Here is an 18,310-nt window from a genome sequence, read left to right as displayed (position 1 = left end):
CAGGTTTATTATTTTCTCCTTTGCAGTACTGAAAAAGACCATGAAGATCACTAGACCTGATATGCACACAGTATTTAACTACACAGAACACTCAAAGTAGAAGTGATTCATTGAAAGCATTTTTTCATGTATAAAATCTACCCAAACACAAACTATCAGTTTATGCAGACATGGGGCTTTAGAATTTCTACACCTGCTTATCTCTATATAGAAAGACATAGAAAAAAGCTCAACATGATTGATTAAGCACAGAAAAAACTAAAACAAAGAAGCTTTCCTTAAACTGTAGCTCAATAAATGTTTATTGTTTGGTCTAATGTCAAAGTCAAGCATGCTATAAAAAGACAAGATGTATGCTTCTTGCTATAAACAGTCTTGAAATATGAACTTCCTGAAATATTTGACTCTGAACTGCTCGACTTGAAAAACAAATTACAAAAACATAAAAAAAAAAAAAAAATCAGGTGTGATTTACATTATAAAAATATTCCCGCTCTTCTTTCTTTTTAGCAACAGTACAGATTGTTTTTAAAAAGCACATTTTATTTTTCAGTTACAACATGCAGCAGCATTAAAATGACGAGTTCACAGGTGTTTCTATTTGGGTTGGCTAGTACATTTTAAACACACTCGAGATCATGTAACATTGACACAGTTTGTTTTGTACACAGACGTTTATCAATAAAAATATTCTGCAGTAACATATCTGTATTTTTAGAAATAGTTTATAAACAACCCACATACTGTATAAAACATGACCAAAAACAAATTCTGCTTCCTTCCACATCCTGGCATTTGTTTTAGATTGCAGCCTTCGATTCCATACAGTATTTCATGTTCACACTATGAAGTGGACAATTTCCACAAAATGTATAAAAGCAGTTACACTCACACAATCCAATATTCACATTTTAGGTTTTCCCAAGGTCAGAACAGTTACCATTTTAACAATTTTATCTGCACCAGTTTCATAAGAAATCATTGCCAATTAAACATTCCAGTAAGCTTCCAGTCCTGAATAAAGATTGTAGACCTTTTGCAAATCAGAAGAAAACAATCTGACAAACTGTGTATGTACATATGAACAGTGAATGCATACGTGTGAAGAAAATAATGACAACAAATGAGTAGGCACAGTAAAAGTGATTTTTTAATCCTTGGATGATTAAAAAAAACAATGGAAGCTGTAAATTTCATGTATATGAAGTGGATACCAATTCACTTGTTTTTACACAGTGCTTTGGGAAGAAAAAAAAAGAAAAACAATACCTGATATTTGTTGCTTTGTGGTTATAAACCCAGAATGAGAAGTACAACTAATACATTAAATCTTACATTTCTTCCCACTGTAAAATCTCAGTAAATCTCAGTTATCTTAATAATAAAATGATAATCAGTGCAGTTAATGGGTAATTGTGAATGATATTACATATTGCAGAGTCTGTGACTGCTGCAAATACACTCTGCAGTTCTGAAGAACTTCTGACTGCTGACTTAAGACATTGATGTAACAAAAAACAAAAGCATTGGAAAGATGCCTGCATACTAGCCAAGATGTATGATTAGGCTGCACTGTGACACACACCTGTCTACGAATAACCGGCCACGATTCTCTGCGGGTGTTAGCACCAGATTATAAATGTAAGCTGACAATAGTAAGTAACTTGCACAGTCTCCGGCAAGAATTCTGAATATGCCAATACACAAATTAAAACAAATCTGCCATTTAAAAACTATTTTTGTTGGTGTTTTTTAAAATGAAGTGAACAGTAGCATATCTAGGCTTTGGGTATACATATGTAAACAGACATACATTTACACAGATACACATACACACACACAGACACGCTAAGACACAGTCATTTATAAACCACATCCAGAAAAATAATTTTCAGCATCAAGTATTCAAAATATTTACAGTTTGGGGTGGTGCTGCAGTAAGAGGCAGACCCACACATTTAAGCAGCTTTAATCCTTGTACACACAAAAAAGACAAAGGGCAGCCTTTGAAAATTACAACTGCCCTCCCTAGACACCAAATAAGTACCTTACGATATATCAGTGAACCTATATTTATCATTGCCGTGAAACTTATGATTGAATAAAAAACAACTACCTACAGAAAAACTATGACATTAACATAGGACTGAACATGAACAGGGTAATAGTGAAAGCGAGCAGAATCTTATATTAAATTTATGAAATGCTCCCAAGTCTTCTGCAAACCACACCATGTGAATGAGTGTTTAAATCTCGTAAACAGAGGGGATTAGCAAACATCTTTTATTGGACAATGTTTTTAGGCTATCAGTGGTGGTGGGTCATATTCATAAAGCACTAACAATCACCATAAGATAACCTCTGACATTCGCTATCAATGCCAAACAAGCTACTATTAAATGGAGTGCACTATTACGAGTGGGGAAACAAACTAGAATAGAAATCTAAACCACAAAAATTACAATGACAGTGACTATTTGAAGCACAGCATACCAGAATTAATACAAGGGAGTGCTTCTTGTTGCTGGAGTGTTGTAAGACCTGTTGATTTCAAGTCTGTAACATTTTAAAACTCAATTGTTCACACATCATACTTGCATTCCTAATGGCTGTGTTGTGTAGATAGTCACACTGGCTTATTAATTTATATTGTGTACAGCTGTATTAAAATAGTGCACTACAGATCAGAGTGGAAAGATTTCCTGATTAAAATACATTTACAAGCTTCTTCTCACCCCCTTCCTTCTAATCCAAGTCAACATCAAGGCTTACCACCTCAAGGCAGCACTTTACCTACAGCAGACAACAAAGGAGTCCCATGTGTTTCTGGATGCCAGGGGTTGTCGTCTTCAGAAATAATTACTCATTTTATAATTACAGTAGTGTTTTCAAGCTTTTTTAATTTTTTTGCGCTTTTCTTGTGCATGCTTGATGTGAAGTACAAAATAAATAAAATGTATCTGGGCTTTCGTTTCTCAACTGATTAAAGAAATGAAAACAAAAGCATGACTGCGTTGTAACATACTGTACAGAAAAGGAACACAGTGTTGGACAAGATTACAATCATGGAGATTTCATTGTCACAAACCAGATACTGTCTGCCATTTCAATGACCTAATGCAAAAGCTGGTTCTTGGAGGATTAACCGGATTTTGAGAGCAAAATATTTAGCAGCCCTGTAATAAGTTATACCCATGAATGGTTTATTGGAAGAAATCACTGTAATAATGAAGCAGCCAGTACATTCCCAAAATGTTTTTCTCCACGTAGAATTTTCTTCCAAGTTATTGTATATCAAAAACTTCTACTTCCGCACATGAATCTTATACTTGGCTGAGGAAAACCGAGAGGATGTTACTCAATACTCCACCCAGAATGTACCAATTTGTTATCATACAAAGACATTACCTGCACTGTTCTTCCTTGTGAATGGGTAATAAAGGTACATGTATACAATGGTTTCCTTGGCTGAACTGAAGAACAAATTGCATTCCCAGGTTTTTAAATGGCCATTGATTTTACAACAGTTCCTCACAAAATGTGGCAGTACTACGTGAAAATGGGTTTACTTCAGCTCTGATGGCTGGCACTATGGGAAATTAAAGAAACAAAGGCACGATGATCATGATTTCACAAGGTTAATATGCAAGGAAATAGAGCTTCCCAGATTTAATCCAAATGACTGTAATGCACATGTTTTTTTGTCAAAGTATATAATTTCAGTTTACACAGTATATACCATAAATGGAGCACCATCTTAGCACCATGTCAAAATTTGTAAATCTAGTGTTAATTCAGACTTTTTAATTTCTATAGACATCAGCACTCTGCTGAAGTTTCTTCATTGCATTGGATAAGGTTGAAATACTACATTTGAGTAATTACCTGTACAAAAATCTCTCACAGTTAAATGTAACTGGGACTGTGATAAATATATGCTCAATCATTCAATGCACTGTCATTTAAAAATAAATAAATGACTCTCTCAGTGGCATTTTTACTCCGTGACATTCAGACATCTGAGAAATCACTCAATAGTTCCCATTTTCGGCACCGATTCAGACCTCGGGTGCGACACCGAAACAGCAGCATGTAGAGATTTGCAGTGAAATAAAAACACAGGCCCTAGCAGCACCGAATTCCCATTGTATCTAGGTTAAAACTAACTCCTAATGTCATATGCAAGGCAGAGTGATGGGTAAGTCTCCAGAGTTAGGCAGGAATTCCAGAATAGATTTTGAACCGGAAAGAAAACAAAATAAATAAATGCAGTATTGTGAAAGTACACCTTAAAACAGCGAGTCCGGGTGGAGATTCAGCCAGCACCATCAGCACACCAGCTTTGGTTTCCGAAGCATCCATAGCTCTGTAAAAGCACCAGGTGGGTTGGCTCACTCATGTCCAGGTGTGGTACAGGTACGCCACCGTTAAGATGAAATTCAGCGTCAGACTTGTGCACAGCACGCCCCGCCACATCAGGGGCCCCAGGAGGCCTTTGAGGTCCAGAGGAAGATGAAATGAAAGAAGACAGATGGTTTAAAAAACAAAAACAATTAAACTGTAAAGCTTTCGAATGATCATTTTTCATGTTCATCATGACCGTAAGGACCGATCAGAACACAGGGTCGGATTTCCCCACCGCCAAAGGAAAGCTATAGTTAACGTGCATGTTTGGCTAGTGCTGAATAAATAATAATACTGAATCAGTTTCTTTGCCATTGAAGAAGGAATACCTTAAAGAAGGGGTGAAATAAATAAACACACTAACAAATAATTAAAACTAAAAACAAAATGCAACATTGCAGGTTTCTGAAAATGTATACCTACCCTTCCACAGCGCCCCACCCTCGGAGCCGACCCCGGTGGTAGTGTCCACCAGACAGGCGGACGAGCCAGAGGAGCTGCCCCTCTTCTTGTCCACGTCTCCGCACAGACCGGCTCCCTCCAGCAGGGACCTCATGTCTGTAATCGGAGTAATAGAGCACTGAAGCGAAAAACATCAGCTCTGTCAATCTGACCAGCAACATAGGAGGCCTAAGCAACTAGCCAGTTAAGCTTCATTTCATATTCTCTCTCACATCCTTATTCTATATGCTTGGTTTAGGACTCAGTCATTCATATGATTTTCTAAACATACAATTTGGTGGGATGTTCCCAGCACAGAAACTGTTAATCTAATTCGTTAAGAAAATCACACATTCAGACAATTCAAATGATGCACAACTTTACACTGGTGGCTCAACAATATCAATTAATACCATTACATTTTTAAAGGATACAAAAAAAGACAGTAGGCTTTTGTTTTTCTCTCGTATTCCTGATTAACTTACATTAATACATTAAAAGACTGCTAAGAGGCAGGTTTTAAATGATTATGACCAAACAGGGTAGAGTATTTAATGCTACAGATTAATGTTTACGATCTATACACTCTATAGGTCTACTCCATAAGATCAGAGGTAAATGTACATGTGGTACAGACATTTCCATTTTCAGAAATGGTGACAAGGCAGCTCTTTCAACAGCTTTTTGTGGGTAACTTGTTCAAATTAAACCAGCCTTCCTCTCAAGCTGTTTTCAAAAGGCTTTGTGGCCCTAATCCACAAAGACAGCCCCAAATCCTGAAGTCACTTCCTGTCCAGCCCATTTCCTGGGAATGGTGTGGGGACCCCCCTCACAGATAACAGTGCAATGATTTCAGTCATGAAAGACAACGAAGAACACGCACTAAGAAATTAAAAGGACTCTTTCTCTTTATCATCTTAAATGCTTCACCACTTTAATTACAGACACACTCTCTTTAACCACTTAAGTACCTAAACACTATGCTAAGCAGCAGAGCATAAGATAATGCATTTCTCTATGCGTCTTTTCCTCCCCCCCAATTTTTTTTTTTTATCCACTACAGATTGGATAATTTAACTCGGTTGTCTTGCACTGCACTACAAAGTCTCGATAAGGCTTTTGGTTAAGTGGGACATTACAAGGGGATTTCAACTTCTTTAAGCAAAAGTAATTGCAAGAGACACGACAGGTACTGTAACCTTTTATCATCAAATATCAGCATCCAACACTTTACTAAAGCACTGTGTGGAAGCTACGGTCACGTATTGGTCTTGTTAGAAAACTGGTGCAAACACAGACAAGGTAGCAGGTTGACTAAATGCAGATGGAAAAGCAGTTTTGGTGTTTCAGAGATTCACAACAAGAAACTTTGCAAACCATTCTACCACCATGGGGGTTCAGATAATGATTTAAAAAATAATAAACATTGAAAGAAAAAACATGAATGAAGCTTTGGAAAAACTAAAAAAAACTTATCAATATTGGGCTGTGCATTGGACTTTCAATAGAAGTAATTACTAGTTAACAACCTTAGCCATAAAGGTATGACAATTTAATTAAAAAGTGTGTGTGTGTGTGTGTGTGTGTGTATTATATATATATATATATATATATATATATATTAAAGCTTTGAAATCAGATGATGGAGGAAACCATGTATGAAGAAGATTAAGTTGTTTAAATTTATTTATTATTCTTCTGGTACTAAAAAGCTTCCATTTCATCACATCAAAGTTAAAAGGTGGGGTTTAATCACACAGTGATAATTACACTGTATGGCAAGGTATAATTTATTAGTAAAGCTACAGGCTTGTGAGTTTTAACTATGGGATATTATCAATCCACGCTTCAAGTCAACAATCAACTGCTGTATCAGTTTTGACTGTGATAATTGGGATTTTTCCTTAAGCTACCGAAATCTACACATATGAAGAAATGGACCTGGTACTGATGAGATGCTGAGGCAATGAAAGATGGAGAATCACGCAATGAAAAGGATGATATGGACTGTTTTCTTGTTTGCATGATTAAATCCTTTAGTTTCCAATCCTTTCCTGTGTATCGGAAATCTGTCTTACACCAGTAGATAAGAATAATGCTGTAGTGGATAAATGTATCCTTTAGAATGGATGTAAAACTAAGGTGTTATAATCTGCTCCACAACCGCTGCTGCAATTAATCTGAAAGTAACTGGATAAAAGCATCTGTTAAATTACTTAAAATACAGTTTTGTATGAGTGTGTGCATGTGCAGTTGAAAGCCCTGCAGCAGGTTGATGTGCGATCAAAGACCCTGCAAGGTGGGGACAGGGCGGTACGTACCTTGGTGGTGGGGGGGGAATGCAGACCCCTCCGGAGTGAAAACGCTGCTAGGCGAGGGGGAGCTCTCCACCAGGCCCACAGGAGAGAGGGGGGGTTCGGCGTGTGGGGAGAAGAGCTGCAGCTTCTGTCCAGTCAGTTTGAGGCGCGCCGGGCTGATGAGCGGCCGCCGGTGTCTGGCAGAGCTCGAGGTGGACGTCACCGACCCCGCAACTGAGGGGGTGGGAGAGGGGCCTGGGGAAGAAGGCCGACTCCCTGACTTCAATGAATAATAATCTGCTCAAGAAAAAGGTTTAAAAATAAAAAGGGAAGAAGATTGCAAGTGTCAACCACCTGCATTGGGAGGGCTGCTTTTACAGTATATCAAATGTAATGAATGTGTTCTTGGTAAAAGCCTACATCAAGGATAACATGGGAAAACAAAAACAAAAAACACTGCATTCATTTCCTGAAATATGGACACTGTATATACAGTATATATATAAAAAAAGATACAGACCATCAAAGTCCAGTTTTGAAGGTATGAGTCCTGACATTCAAGTGTTACTTTTTTCATTTTTGGGCCTATTTTTTTTTTTTTGAAGGGGTTACTGAGAGTTCAGAAGGTAAAGTTAAGTTTGTATTTACATCTTTCAAAAATCAGAAAGTCAGAATTATTTAATGCAAAAAGTTGGGATCTCTCTCCACTCATTTCCTCGTTTTCTTTAATAACCATGTTAGTTACTTTGAACTGAATCATACCCTTTTTCTCCGACAAATAAATGACTTTCGGTGGCATGTCCTTTTACATAATTTAGTAAAGTATGGTAACTGCTTCTGGTGAACATAGTGCTTGGATGCTGTGCTCTCTATCTGTGAATATTAATAATGCATCTACCTACTGTATAAAATAGTAAAGTTGTACTGGAAGTCTACCCAGGCAATTACTTTTAATTGTACTCCTTAGGCAAATGCATATACACACTTTACATGCCCTTGGCATACAAGTATTTTAGGTTGTGAAAGGCAGACAATTCTCCACACATGTAAACTGGGATCTCACCTGATGGTGGAGAGTCTTTACCCTGGGAGGAAGGACGACTCCCACTGAACAAATAGCCAGAATCTAAAAAGGAAAACAAAAATAGAATATTAGAATGGTGATCGCACTTGGGATTCCACAGCACTGTGGGTACCTGTACTCCCAGGGCAGAAGCCTTCAGCCACCTTCTGAAAGACCCACACAATAGTACCTGCATAAAGATTTAATTAAATAAGGGGCACATTAGAACAATAATTCCAACCAATGTAGATATAAAACCACATTCAGTTTTTGAGATTGGCTTATTGTGTATTTTCTATTTCATATCAGAAAGCTGAAAGCAAAAAAACAACTCCCAAATCTGCTTGTAACTGATATTTAAATCACCAAAATACATTGTATTAAGTAAAACTTGATTTTGCACCTTCAGAAGAAAACTCCATCCAACGCATCCCTGAATTACAACAAAGTCATAATTAAGGAGAGAGGAGGGGGGTGGGAAGGTTTATCGTCCATTGTAAACACTATTGTATTCTGAAATATAAGTCTTAACAGTGCATTGCCACTGGAATGGCTGCAATGCACATCTTGCATTCCTCTGTTAGAAGATGTTGAGATTAGACAAGAGGGGGAAAAAACAGAAAAGAAAAGAGGAGGAATCTTTTAAGGTGTTGGAATCCTCCGCCGTGACGGAGAATGGGACTGGAATTCTCGGGTCAGTAGACCCCACCGGGCTCTCTCAAAGTCTGGAACAATACACCCAAACACCTGCAGGTCAGAAGGTCAACTCCAAGGCATTTACTTTAAAGTGTTAAAGTTATCAGATGTGTGGCAATGTAATACTGATACTTTCATATTAATAAATGATAACCTCCATTAACAAAACAGGCTAACATTTTCTCGTCCTGCCTTGGTCTCTCCTAAAAGACTCAAATCCTTGAACTTGAATCAGAAGTTAGGTTCTCAGCTGCCTGCTGTAACACTTGCACCATAACAGCTTAAACAACCTCAGACCATTTCCTATTAAACCAATTAATTTGATGGATTTAATTTGTTTAACCACTTGAACTCTACCAAACAAACAAAGGTGCCATAAGACATGTGAACAACTACAACAACAAGGAATAACAACAAAAGGCCAATGAAAAAGCACATCCTTTGCCACGTGGTGCAGTGCAATTAAACCCGACTGCTGACATGCAATAGAACACCCCTCCATACCAACAACACTTCACACAAAAGGTAAGAATTTCAGTGACAACAATGTAAAATACAACACCAGCTGCAAGACTCATAGCAGAAATACCTCCCTGTTATATATACCAGCACACACATACAATATCAGCAAAGGCACAATGCAACAAAATGCTTTGTATGGAAGCCTAAGGGAAGATATAACCATTCTGTCTTTCAACTGCTGTGGTGGGCAGAAGGGGGTTAAAGGGACATGGCCACCACCTGAAACCCCACCTCCAGACACTATGATCTTGTGCAGGGTAGAGGGGAGTGGGAGCTGTGGCTATTGTCCCTGCTCTGCTCTGTGACAGTGCTGCTGCTTTTGTCCTTTGACTCAGCCTTAATTTATCAGCTCCTGCTTCAGTGTGGATCTAAAGAGCATGCGGGCGGCTCATTGCAGTAGGATCAACATTCCCCTCAGACACAACACGCATGCGGTAGCTGTGCTTTCATCTGCTGCCCCAATAAATCACCAATTTCAGCTTAACTCTTTCAGCAAACGTTTTTTTTTTTTTTTTTTTTGCCTCCAGAATATGCATCAGTTCAAAGCCACAGGTGGCTTGAGCCTTAAGCAATACCAAACAGACTGGTGTGAGACCCTGCCATCTTTTATCACTCTTTTTAATCAGGGTGCCAGTAGAAAGGCATGAAATATTTAGAGGGGGCAAAAACAATAACCATCTCCCCATTGTACAAACCCGTCTGCTTTATCAAAGGATGTGGCGCCACATTTTACGTCAAAGGTTTATTTATTATATTGTTATTATATTATTATAAGTCCCCAACTTCTGCATCCAAAAAAACATCCTCTTTTGCGATAAATGTTGTGAGAGAACAGGGCTTAGGAGGTGAGGACAAGAGCAATGGCAGGTAATCTCCAGTCCCGAAATTAGGCCCAGAGGGAGCTCTTCTCCAGTCGTAGGCAGGTTATAATGGAAGGGTTTTCTGATTACATAGCTGGCTGAGCTTTCTCACACTGCAAATAAACAAGCACCCCCTTTCATTGGGACAGATTTGAGAGCACACACACTGAAGATGCTCTTAAACACAGCTGCAATAGACTTCAGCTGGTATCTCTATACATCTATTAAAATAGGACATAATTGTTGCCTTGATTCTCAGTAGGGTGTTTGTGCTAGTCATTCCATGTTTTCAACGTCCCAACTAACTCCTTCTGAAGCGCATTCACCTATCAAAACATGAATCGACAGATTAATCAAATCATTTAGTTTGATGCAGCAACCGTAATGCTGAACTTTTTGTAACATTGTAGCATTCATGAAGAACAAAGAGGCTCCAAAGGTGCTGCAAAACTTAAAGGGGGAGGGGGGGATTGAGGAAGACAAATGTACAGAAACCATGTATAGTTCTGCTTCCATGGTCACTTACAAATACAGAAGAAACTGAAAGCGCTCAAATTTCAATTCCAACAGCATTTCAGTTTTCCAACAGTTTGTTTTTCTCTCCTCTGTGCCCAACGGTTTCTTTAATGTTGTTTTATTTTAGTTCATTTAAACTGTTAAAGGTCTATTTTTACTTATTGTTTTCTTGTTATTTAGCTGTATGTTTGTTGTAGTATGTTTATCACTCTGTAAAGCACTGAAGTGTCTACCCTGCAAAGGGTACTATACAAATAAAAAATCGATTGAATCTATATTTGAACGTCTGAATTGTAATTGGAACCGGGCAACACTGACAAAAGGTCTTCGTTGCATGATTGGGCTGAGAGAGTGAAGTAGAATTACAACCCTGAAAGGAACCACACACATTACCGTAATTGTCTTAATTGGGTTCACCTTCAAGTAAACTGCAGTCAGGCAAAATGAACACACAAACCCTGCAGATATTTGCCAAGATCACTGGACTGTCAAAAATGCAAAACCAAAACTGAACCCCCCCCACCACACAAATCTAGTACATCTAGTAATCTCAGCAGGTACAACAATCAAAGTTTCCAAGTTCATATTAAAGAAAAAATGCTGACTATTCAAGACTAAACCAAGACAAAAGTAAACTAAAACAAAAAACAACAAGGAACTAGTAAGCTCTTCTAATCCAGTCACTGCACTGCATAGGATCTCTCCATATTTATTACAGACACAGCTGACTGCTACCCCAAGCAAAGTGCTCATCCACACTAAACCCACACTCTGCTCAACATGTTGATGTTAATGCTGGTTCACTTTTATGTCAAAACTAGAGAAAACGCTAAATATGTAAACAGTAGGGCCAGTAATGAGAGGCAGTACCTTATAATGGGTAATTATGCAGGGTGCACTGTGTAATTACAATGTTTTATTGCATGTGCAATAGTTTAATTATCACTGACTACTTTATTCTAGAGGGTACACAGGCATGGGTATCAGTTGTGCATCTTAACCTTTAATTAACTAGTAGGAGATAAAAAATCTTTAATGACCCAAGTTGATATTTAAAACAATGTCCTTAATAGTTGTTTTTTTATATTCCTTTCCCGTTCAGCCGTTTTTTTTGTTTTTTGGTTTAAGGGAAAAACAATATTCTCCTTGCTCTACAGACAAAGCACACACATTTAAATAATTTGGTACGGTCGAGAACTGCCATTGGAATATGAGTAAAAGAATGTGTCCTTTCTGTGGAGACAAAGGAATTGCAGCGTGCGTGTGCAAGAACTTGTGTACATGTATATGTGTGTGTGTTGCTGGCAATGAAAGCCCACCTTTTCTTCTTTTATCTTTGGCAGATCAGTTTCCAAATTGGCACGTGCTGCAACAGAACACAGGACAGTACAACACAAGGGGTGGCAGGTTTCTTGCATGGTTATTATGCAAGGTGCTCCCAGCAATAAGATGAAAATACTGCCCTAAAAGGAGACTGTTCATTCTAGGAGGTTTCCTAATTGGGTTGTCACGATACTAGAATTTTGAACTTCCATACGATACCAGCTCAATTTCACAATACTCAATACCAATTAAAAAAAAAATAAAAAATCTGCCCACACAACATACATTAGCATTCCTCTCAAAGATGCACAATCTTCACTACAGATCAAATGGGCCGGAGCAGTAAACACAAGTATCATAGTATTAAAAAAACTTTTTCCAGAATTCAGAACCATTCAAACATTTTCTTGAGAACAATAGAGTGCAGGTAGCTAATAACACTCATGTATATTTTGGTAATTTCTTCGGCCAATGTAACAAAGAGCATTCCATGACTGGTTTAATCTGGCTTGTTGTAGTAAAACTCAATAGGCACATTCATGTTTTACTGCATCATCATTGCATAGATTTATAATATATTGAAAATATGTTCCATATGGGAATTTAATGTCCTTTTATTTGATATACACAACTTGCATGGAACACACACCAGTCATTATACAGACCAAAAATAATAAAGCAAATATATCATCATGATGTGCTTCCTACAGTCTTGATCAAAAGTTGATCCGTTAAACTATTAATACTGGATACAGTAAAGATAACTAATTTATACTGTGTAACTTACGTTTTAATAGATAAAGCCATGTCGGCAGATATAGCCAGAAAATAAAAAAACTAAATAGAGCAGCATTACCTAGGCCTATATTATGAATATGCCTTTAGATAAAGCCGAATCAATAATGTTTGTTTTGTAAATACACGTTATTTTTAAATTGTTATGAATCAGTGGACACTAGAACCGCATAGCCGCATATTTCGGACGGGTTTTGCAATACAAAAATAGATCTGTATATGTGAATTTCTCCCGCTTATCTGTCCTTATATGTTACTAAAAAAAAAAAAAAATGAATTAAATACCTATACGGCGTTTGCTGTAAACTCGTCAAATGTAGCAGACCTGTCGCTGTTTCGCGCTGTTGAGATGCAGTCTGTAAATGCACTGCAGTGTTGAAAAGTTGTTTGTTTTTCAATTGTATGTTTGCTAACATATGTGCATAACGATTTCTACACCAGTTTAAACAGTTGATTTTGTAAAATGTATTAGTTTGTTCATGTTTATATAGCCTATATGGACTTGTTTTTAAAAAATAAGAAAAATACTTACATTGTCAACGTAAATGCAGTGTTGCTGCCGTTAAAATGTGTGATGTTTGTATGTACAAATATTAAGTATAATCCAACTGTGGTTGTATTTAATCCGAAATTTCATCGGTTATAGTGTTAAGATCTCACCGAACGTAATCAGTCCAATCAATACCAAATTGAACAAAAATACTACAGAAAAGTGGTGCAATGTCTTGGCGAATTGTGATAAGTCAGGCTTTCCTTTTGTATACTGGAAATCTGTGAAATGACAGGGCTTTATATCTGTCAAAGGAAATCACTCACATGGCTAGGAACACAACTGTGATGTATGTTTGTTTATTGCACTTCTGGAAATGATGCTTTCAGAGCCTTGTTTTCACTGGGACCGTGAATAAGGTCCATTGGTTACAACATCGTCCATCTCTGTTTTCACCTGAGGTGTAAGACGCAATCACACAACTACAGAGCTCCGATACTTCGATATTACCGAATGCATAGCTCAGGATCGTTTCTGAAATGTGGTATGGCAGTATTATCTGTATTTTTGACAACCCTATTCCTACTGACAATCCTGAGGTTTCTATGAATTACACAGTATTCCTCAGGGAGCGTTTTATAATATTAATTATTTCTATATAACCATGCAAGAGTTTGTACGTATGGTGCTCAATTTAGTACACATCTAGCATCAAGACAGAAATGGAAAGGTTGACAATGTACAAATGTATTGATGTACAGACCCCTGTACATACACAAATGCAGACTCACAGCTGAAAAAAACAGTAGAAATGTAATTAAATAAAAGGCAGCATTTTATGTTCCTAATCAGCCCACAGGATCAGCTGCACTCCACCCAGAGATGCACACCAATCATCCAATGATACATCACTCGGCCACTCTGTAGACTGTTGTCTACAGCCACGGTTGAGTATTTGCTGCTTTGAGTAGAAGCTGCTGCTTGGAAACGCAAACAAACAAAATCAAAATAAATAAAAACAGAAACTTCACATGAACCTACACATAACAGGGATTTCTTGATTTGTGGTTGCGGTTGCTTTAACATTTCCACTCAACATTTTCTTATTTCATTCTTGGATGAACAACAGCGACTGTTTCCCCTTTACACTGCCCTACAAATGGTCTTGATTGGGCATCCAGATCAATAGATCGCACTGCTAGAAACTGTAGCCACATTCTACCAAGAAAAACTACGGAATATATTAAGGAAAGTGTTTTAGTGAACAGGATTCTATCAAATGTATAGTGTATGTATACAGACAACATTAAAACAGTAAGTATTCTTGTTGGCTTTCCTTTCTTTGAATTCTTTCAACAAGAGACAAGAAGCAAAGAGATATAGAGTAAAAACTATTGGCATGTGTTTCTGATACAGTATAAGCCATTTGTTTTCTCCCTGTGTCTGAAGTGGAATACCACAGGCACAATCACAAAAGAAGGCTGCTACCCACATGTGAACGGAGATAAGCATAGTGAGATTTAATGTTTGTTTCTTCAAATCATCCCTAGCTAACCTTAGGAAACATGCTGTGTCCTAATCTACAAATGGGGGCAAGGTACTCCATTCATGTCACTTTTCCCATAGAATCATTCTATATCATTAGTAAGAAACTCAAATTTAAAACAGATCTCTGCGAGGAGGTATCAGTGTTCAATGGAATGTTCCCAATGAGGTTCATCTACCTTTCATTCCCCGCTAATCCACCAAAAATGTGTTAGCTGCCACTGTATTAAAAATCACAACAAAGATGCTTTTTAACAAAGATCCACCAGACTGAGGCGAGACCCTCATACACAAACAGGGCTGGAAAACATATTTCAGCTGGAACTGAGATTAGGTAGCAGCTTGATCCATGTGCACTGCTCAAAGTGCGTTGCGATGGGATTCTTATTTCCATCTCTGAAATATAAGCTACACTAAATTTACACTACACAAAATGACAAGTAATTAAATGGAGTTCAGGGACAACACTGTGCATCACTTGGAATAAATGTGGTGTACAATGCACATCATTACAAGTATTATTAATACTATTAACTACTTATAATTCTTGAGTGAAACTGGAATATAATGCACTGGACTGTTCAGTTACATATAATATATTGGCTAATGTACTTAAAATATACATTTATTGTGCATCTCTCAGGATGCTTTTTTTTTTAAAGCTGGTCTATGGGTTTCCATGGAAGAATTTATAAAAGTAAGCTCAAAATCAAATAATTATTGATACAATTTAATGATGTATAATTTTTTTTTTTTTTTTTTTTAAAGAGCCTACTTTGTTGGTTTACAACCTGGATTTTGAGTTAAAAATCAAAAAAACAAAAATAAACCGACTGCTTGGCACCAGTGACAAAACAAGAGAAGTTGTTTTGCTTCAGCTGGTTTAATCCACGCCCACTGCACAGTTTCCTCGTTTTTCGGGTGAGACACTTTCTCATGCAACAGAACCATGTCGGAATTTGTTACCTCTACCCAAAAGAAGAGAAGGTTCAATGGGAATGTTCAAAGCTACTGGGGGTTGAAAGACAGAAGCTACACACTTCCTCTATAAGATACAAACTGATAGAAGGCGCTACCTTAACATGGAATCAGTTGAAACGTCACATTATTTGCTCTGTGCCAATGCAATGTGCAGTTTACAAAACTGGATTTGTGAAAAGTATGTTGCAAAGTTTAGTTTTTTCTCAACTATTCCAGTGCATCTTCTCTACTTTCAGAATGCAATATAATACTTATCACTTTATAAATCAAATCAAACAAAAAGGAGGCAAAAAGAAAAGTATTTTGACTATTTATTTTGACAAATGCGTGGAACAGGACTGGGCAGGAGGAATAACTGGGTCAGATTTGTCATTGATTTATTTAAGTAGGTAGTCTGAAAGAACAAACAAAAATAATTCTGTTTAAGGAAACTTGAGAAAAATACCATGCTTCGCTGAATGCCCTTAAATTGAGCTTTCGGTATTTTGAGGAGTCTTCATTAACAGAACTGCAGTATGCACAGACCTGTACATTTCTTGTAATTAATACAGCTCTACTGTAGTACCTTTAATTTATTTGAAAATTACACTTAAGACTAAAAAAAATGACAACTTGAAATACTAACTTCATGCAAGCAAAAGCAAGCAATCAAATGTTGAGCAACATAACTGCAGTACAATCTAATTCCCCTCCGCCAGCTCCAGCTTTCACCACTCACTTCACACAAACTATCTGCCTTTACTTTCTCACTGAACTATTCACGAAATTCACTGCCAGGCTTCTCCCCACTTGCTTTCCGAGAATGACATGTGCATTCATTTCCCAGTTCGGCACACAAAGCCCGTGACCCATGCAGAGAGTGTTTTCTTCCCAGAATGCACCTCTTCACAGGTTATACATGACAGCAAAGAGGTTTATCCATTTCTCCTAGATTTGGCCGCAAGCCGAGAAGACTGATGAAATGCAAAATGGACCTTCAGATGTCTTTAGATCATATACATAGAATACGTTTTTTGTTCGCATTTGTTCACATATACCTTCCTTCTAAAATGAGCAGACATTTTTTGAAAGGCAGTTTAAAAGAGTGCATTTCAGCTTGATAAACAGAGGCTTACATGTAAGCGCAGGCCTTAGAAAACACCAGAGGTTTAAGTGCACAACTGGGTGGCAGAGGTAGTGTTTTTTTTGCAAATTAGATTATCCAACCATATTCAATGACCGCCTCATCCAGTACAGGGTAACAGCAAAGCACTAGCTGGCAATAATGGCTAAAACAACCAAAATAAAAAAAAGTTATCAATTAAAAAAATAAAGCAGTGTTCTTTTTTGTTGTTTGTTTAAATGCAGTGCATGGAACTGATAGATGTCTAAATGTAAATGACCATGCAAACATGATGCTTAGTCTTCAGGAAATCAGACAGACATAAGTATGTTTTTGTTTTGTTGTTTGGTTTTGCTTAGGCAATTATTTTTGCATTATCGTACACAACATACAACACTTTACTTGTTTCTCTTACAGTAGTGGATGTTATGTAAACAATGTGGTCAAACAGTCAATTTTATGAACACTGTTTGGACATTAAAGATAGATATGCATATGTATATAATCCAATATTTAATTATGCAATTATATCCAGTGAAACAAACCTTTTATTTGATACTACAATTAAAAGATCATTACACCTCCTCGACATGTAGAAGGCACCTCATCTTAAATGTTAACTGAGTGCAATAACAGCAATACATTGTGTACAAATACAAAATTTGCGCAGGGCCTGACAAAACCCATTGCTGTTACTGCCACTGCAGATTCGTCTTCACATTTGGCTACAGTATAGTCTAAATCTTGCACTGCTGCCACTGTACATTTCAGAGTCAATTTTACCTGTTAGTTCCCAGCGTGCTTGAACTGGAACCAAACCGCACTTTACTTCAGCCTTCCAAAACACTTAACAGCAGTCAATCGTAAGTTTTTAGACAGAATTGCAAAACCTCCATCCATTTTTCTCTGTCACATTAATGTAACATGCCACCACTGCAAACTGTAATTTCCTAACCGAAAATGCTGGGCTAGGATAGACTGCTTTTTAGGATCCATCAGTCATACAGTCTCGCACACGCCCAGACTTCAACAGAGACAGATGCAATCCCAATTAACAAAAAAAGAAAATCGAATAAGGTTTTCAAACAAAATGTTACATGACTGATGGATTCTCTGAAACAAGGGATCATGTTTGTGGTATGGTAGTGCTCTACCCTCCCTAATCTTGAAGAGCCTACATCAACCTTAATGGGGGGAAGCCTGTTTGTGGGCAAAAATAAAACTAACAGACACACTGAACATTTCAACAGCATTCAGCCAACCGTGCTGACGCCC

The 18,310-nt window shown here is 37.5% G+C and overlaps 1 protein-coding gene across 2 annotated transcripts in view; it reads right to left on the bottom strand.

Annotated features, from left to right (window-relative positions):
• Positions 1-273: 273 nt before the first annotated feature.
• Positions 274-18,310, bottom strand: part of tmem201 (transmembrane protein 201) — a 40,936-nt gene continuing 22,899 nt past the window's right edge. Inside the window, exons 8-11 of one of the 2 annotated variants that reach the window (XM_066691259.1) lie at positions 8,206-8,268; positions 7,167-7,439; positions 4,828-4,984; positions 274-4,493 (exon numbers count right to left, since the gene is read on the bottom strand). In XM_066691259.1, coding sequence (XP_066547356.1) covers positions 4,316-4,493; positions 4,828-4,984; positions 7,167-7,439; positions 8,206-8,268 — 671 coding nt within the window. In that variant the 3' untranslated portion in view covers positions 274-4,315. The remainder of the gene's footprint in view (positions 4,494-4,827; positions 4,985-7,166; positions 7,440-8,205; positions 8,269-18,310) is intronic. The other variant, XM_066691260.1, reaches the window with a different exon arrangement.

This window comes from Amia ocellicauda, chromosome 18, assembly GCF_036373705.1.
Source record: "Amia ocellicauda isolate fAmiCal2 chromosome 18, fAmiCal2.hap1, whole genome shotgun sequence".
In the NCBI taxonomy this organism is placed as follows: domain Eukaryota; kingdom Metazoa; phylum Chordata; class Actinopteri; order Amiiformes; family Amiidae; genus Amia; species Amia ocellicauda.
The sequence above is the reverse complement of the archived record's forward strand: the minus strand, read 5'-3'. Positions and strand labels throughout refer to the sequence as shown.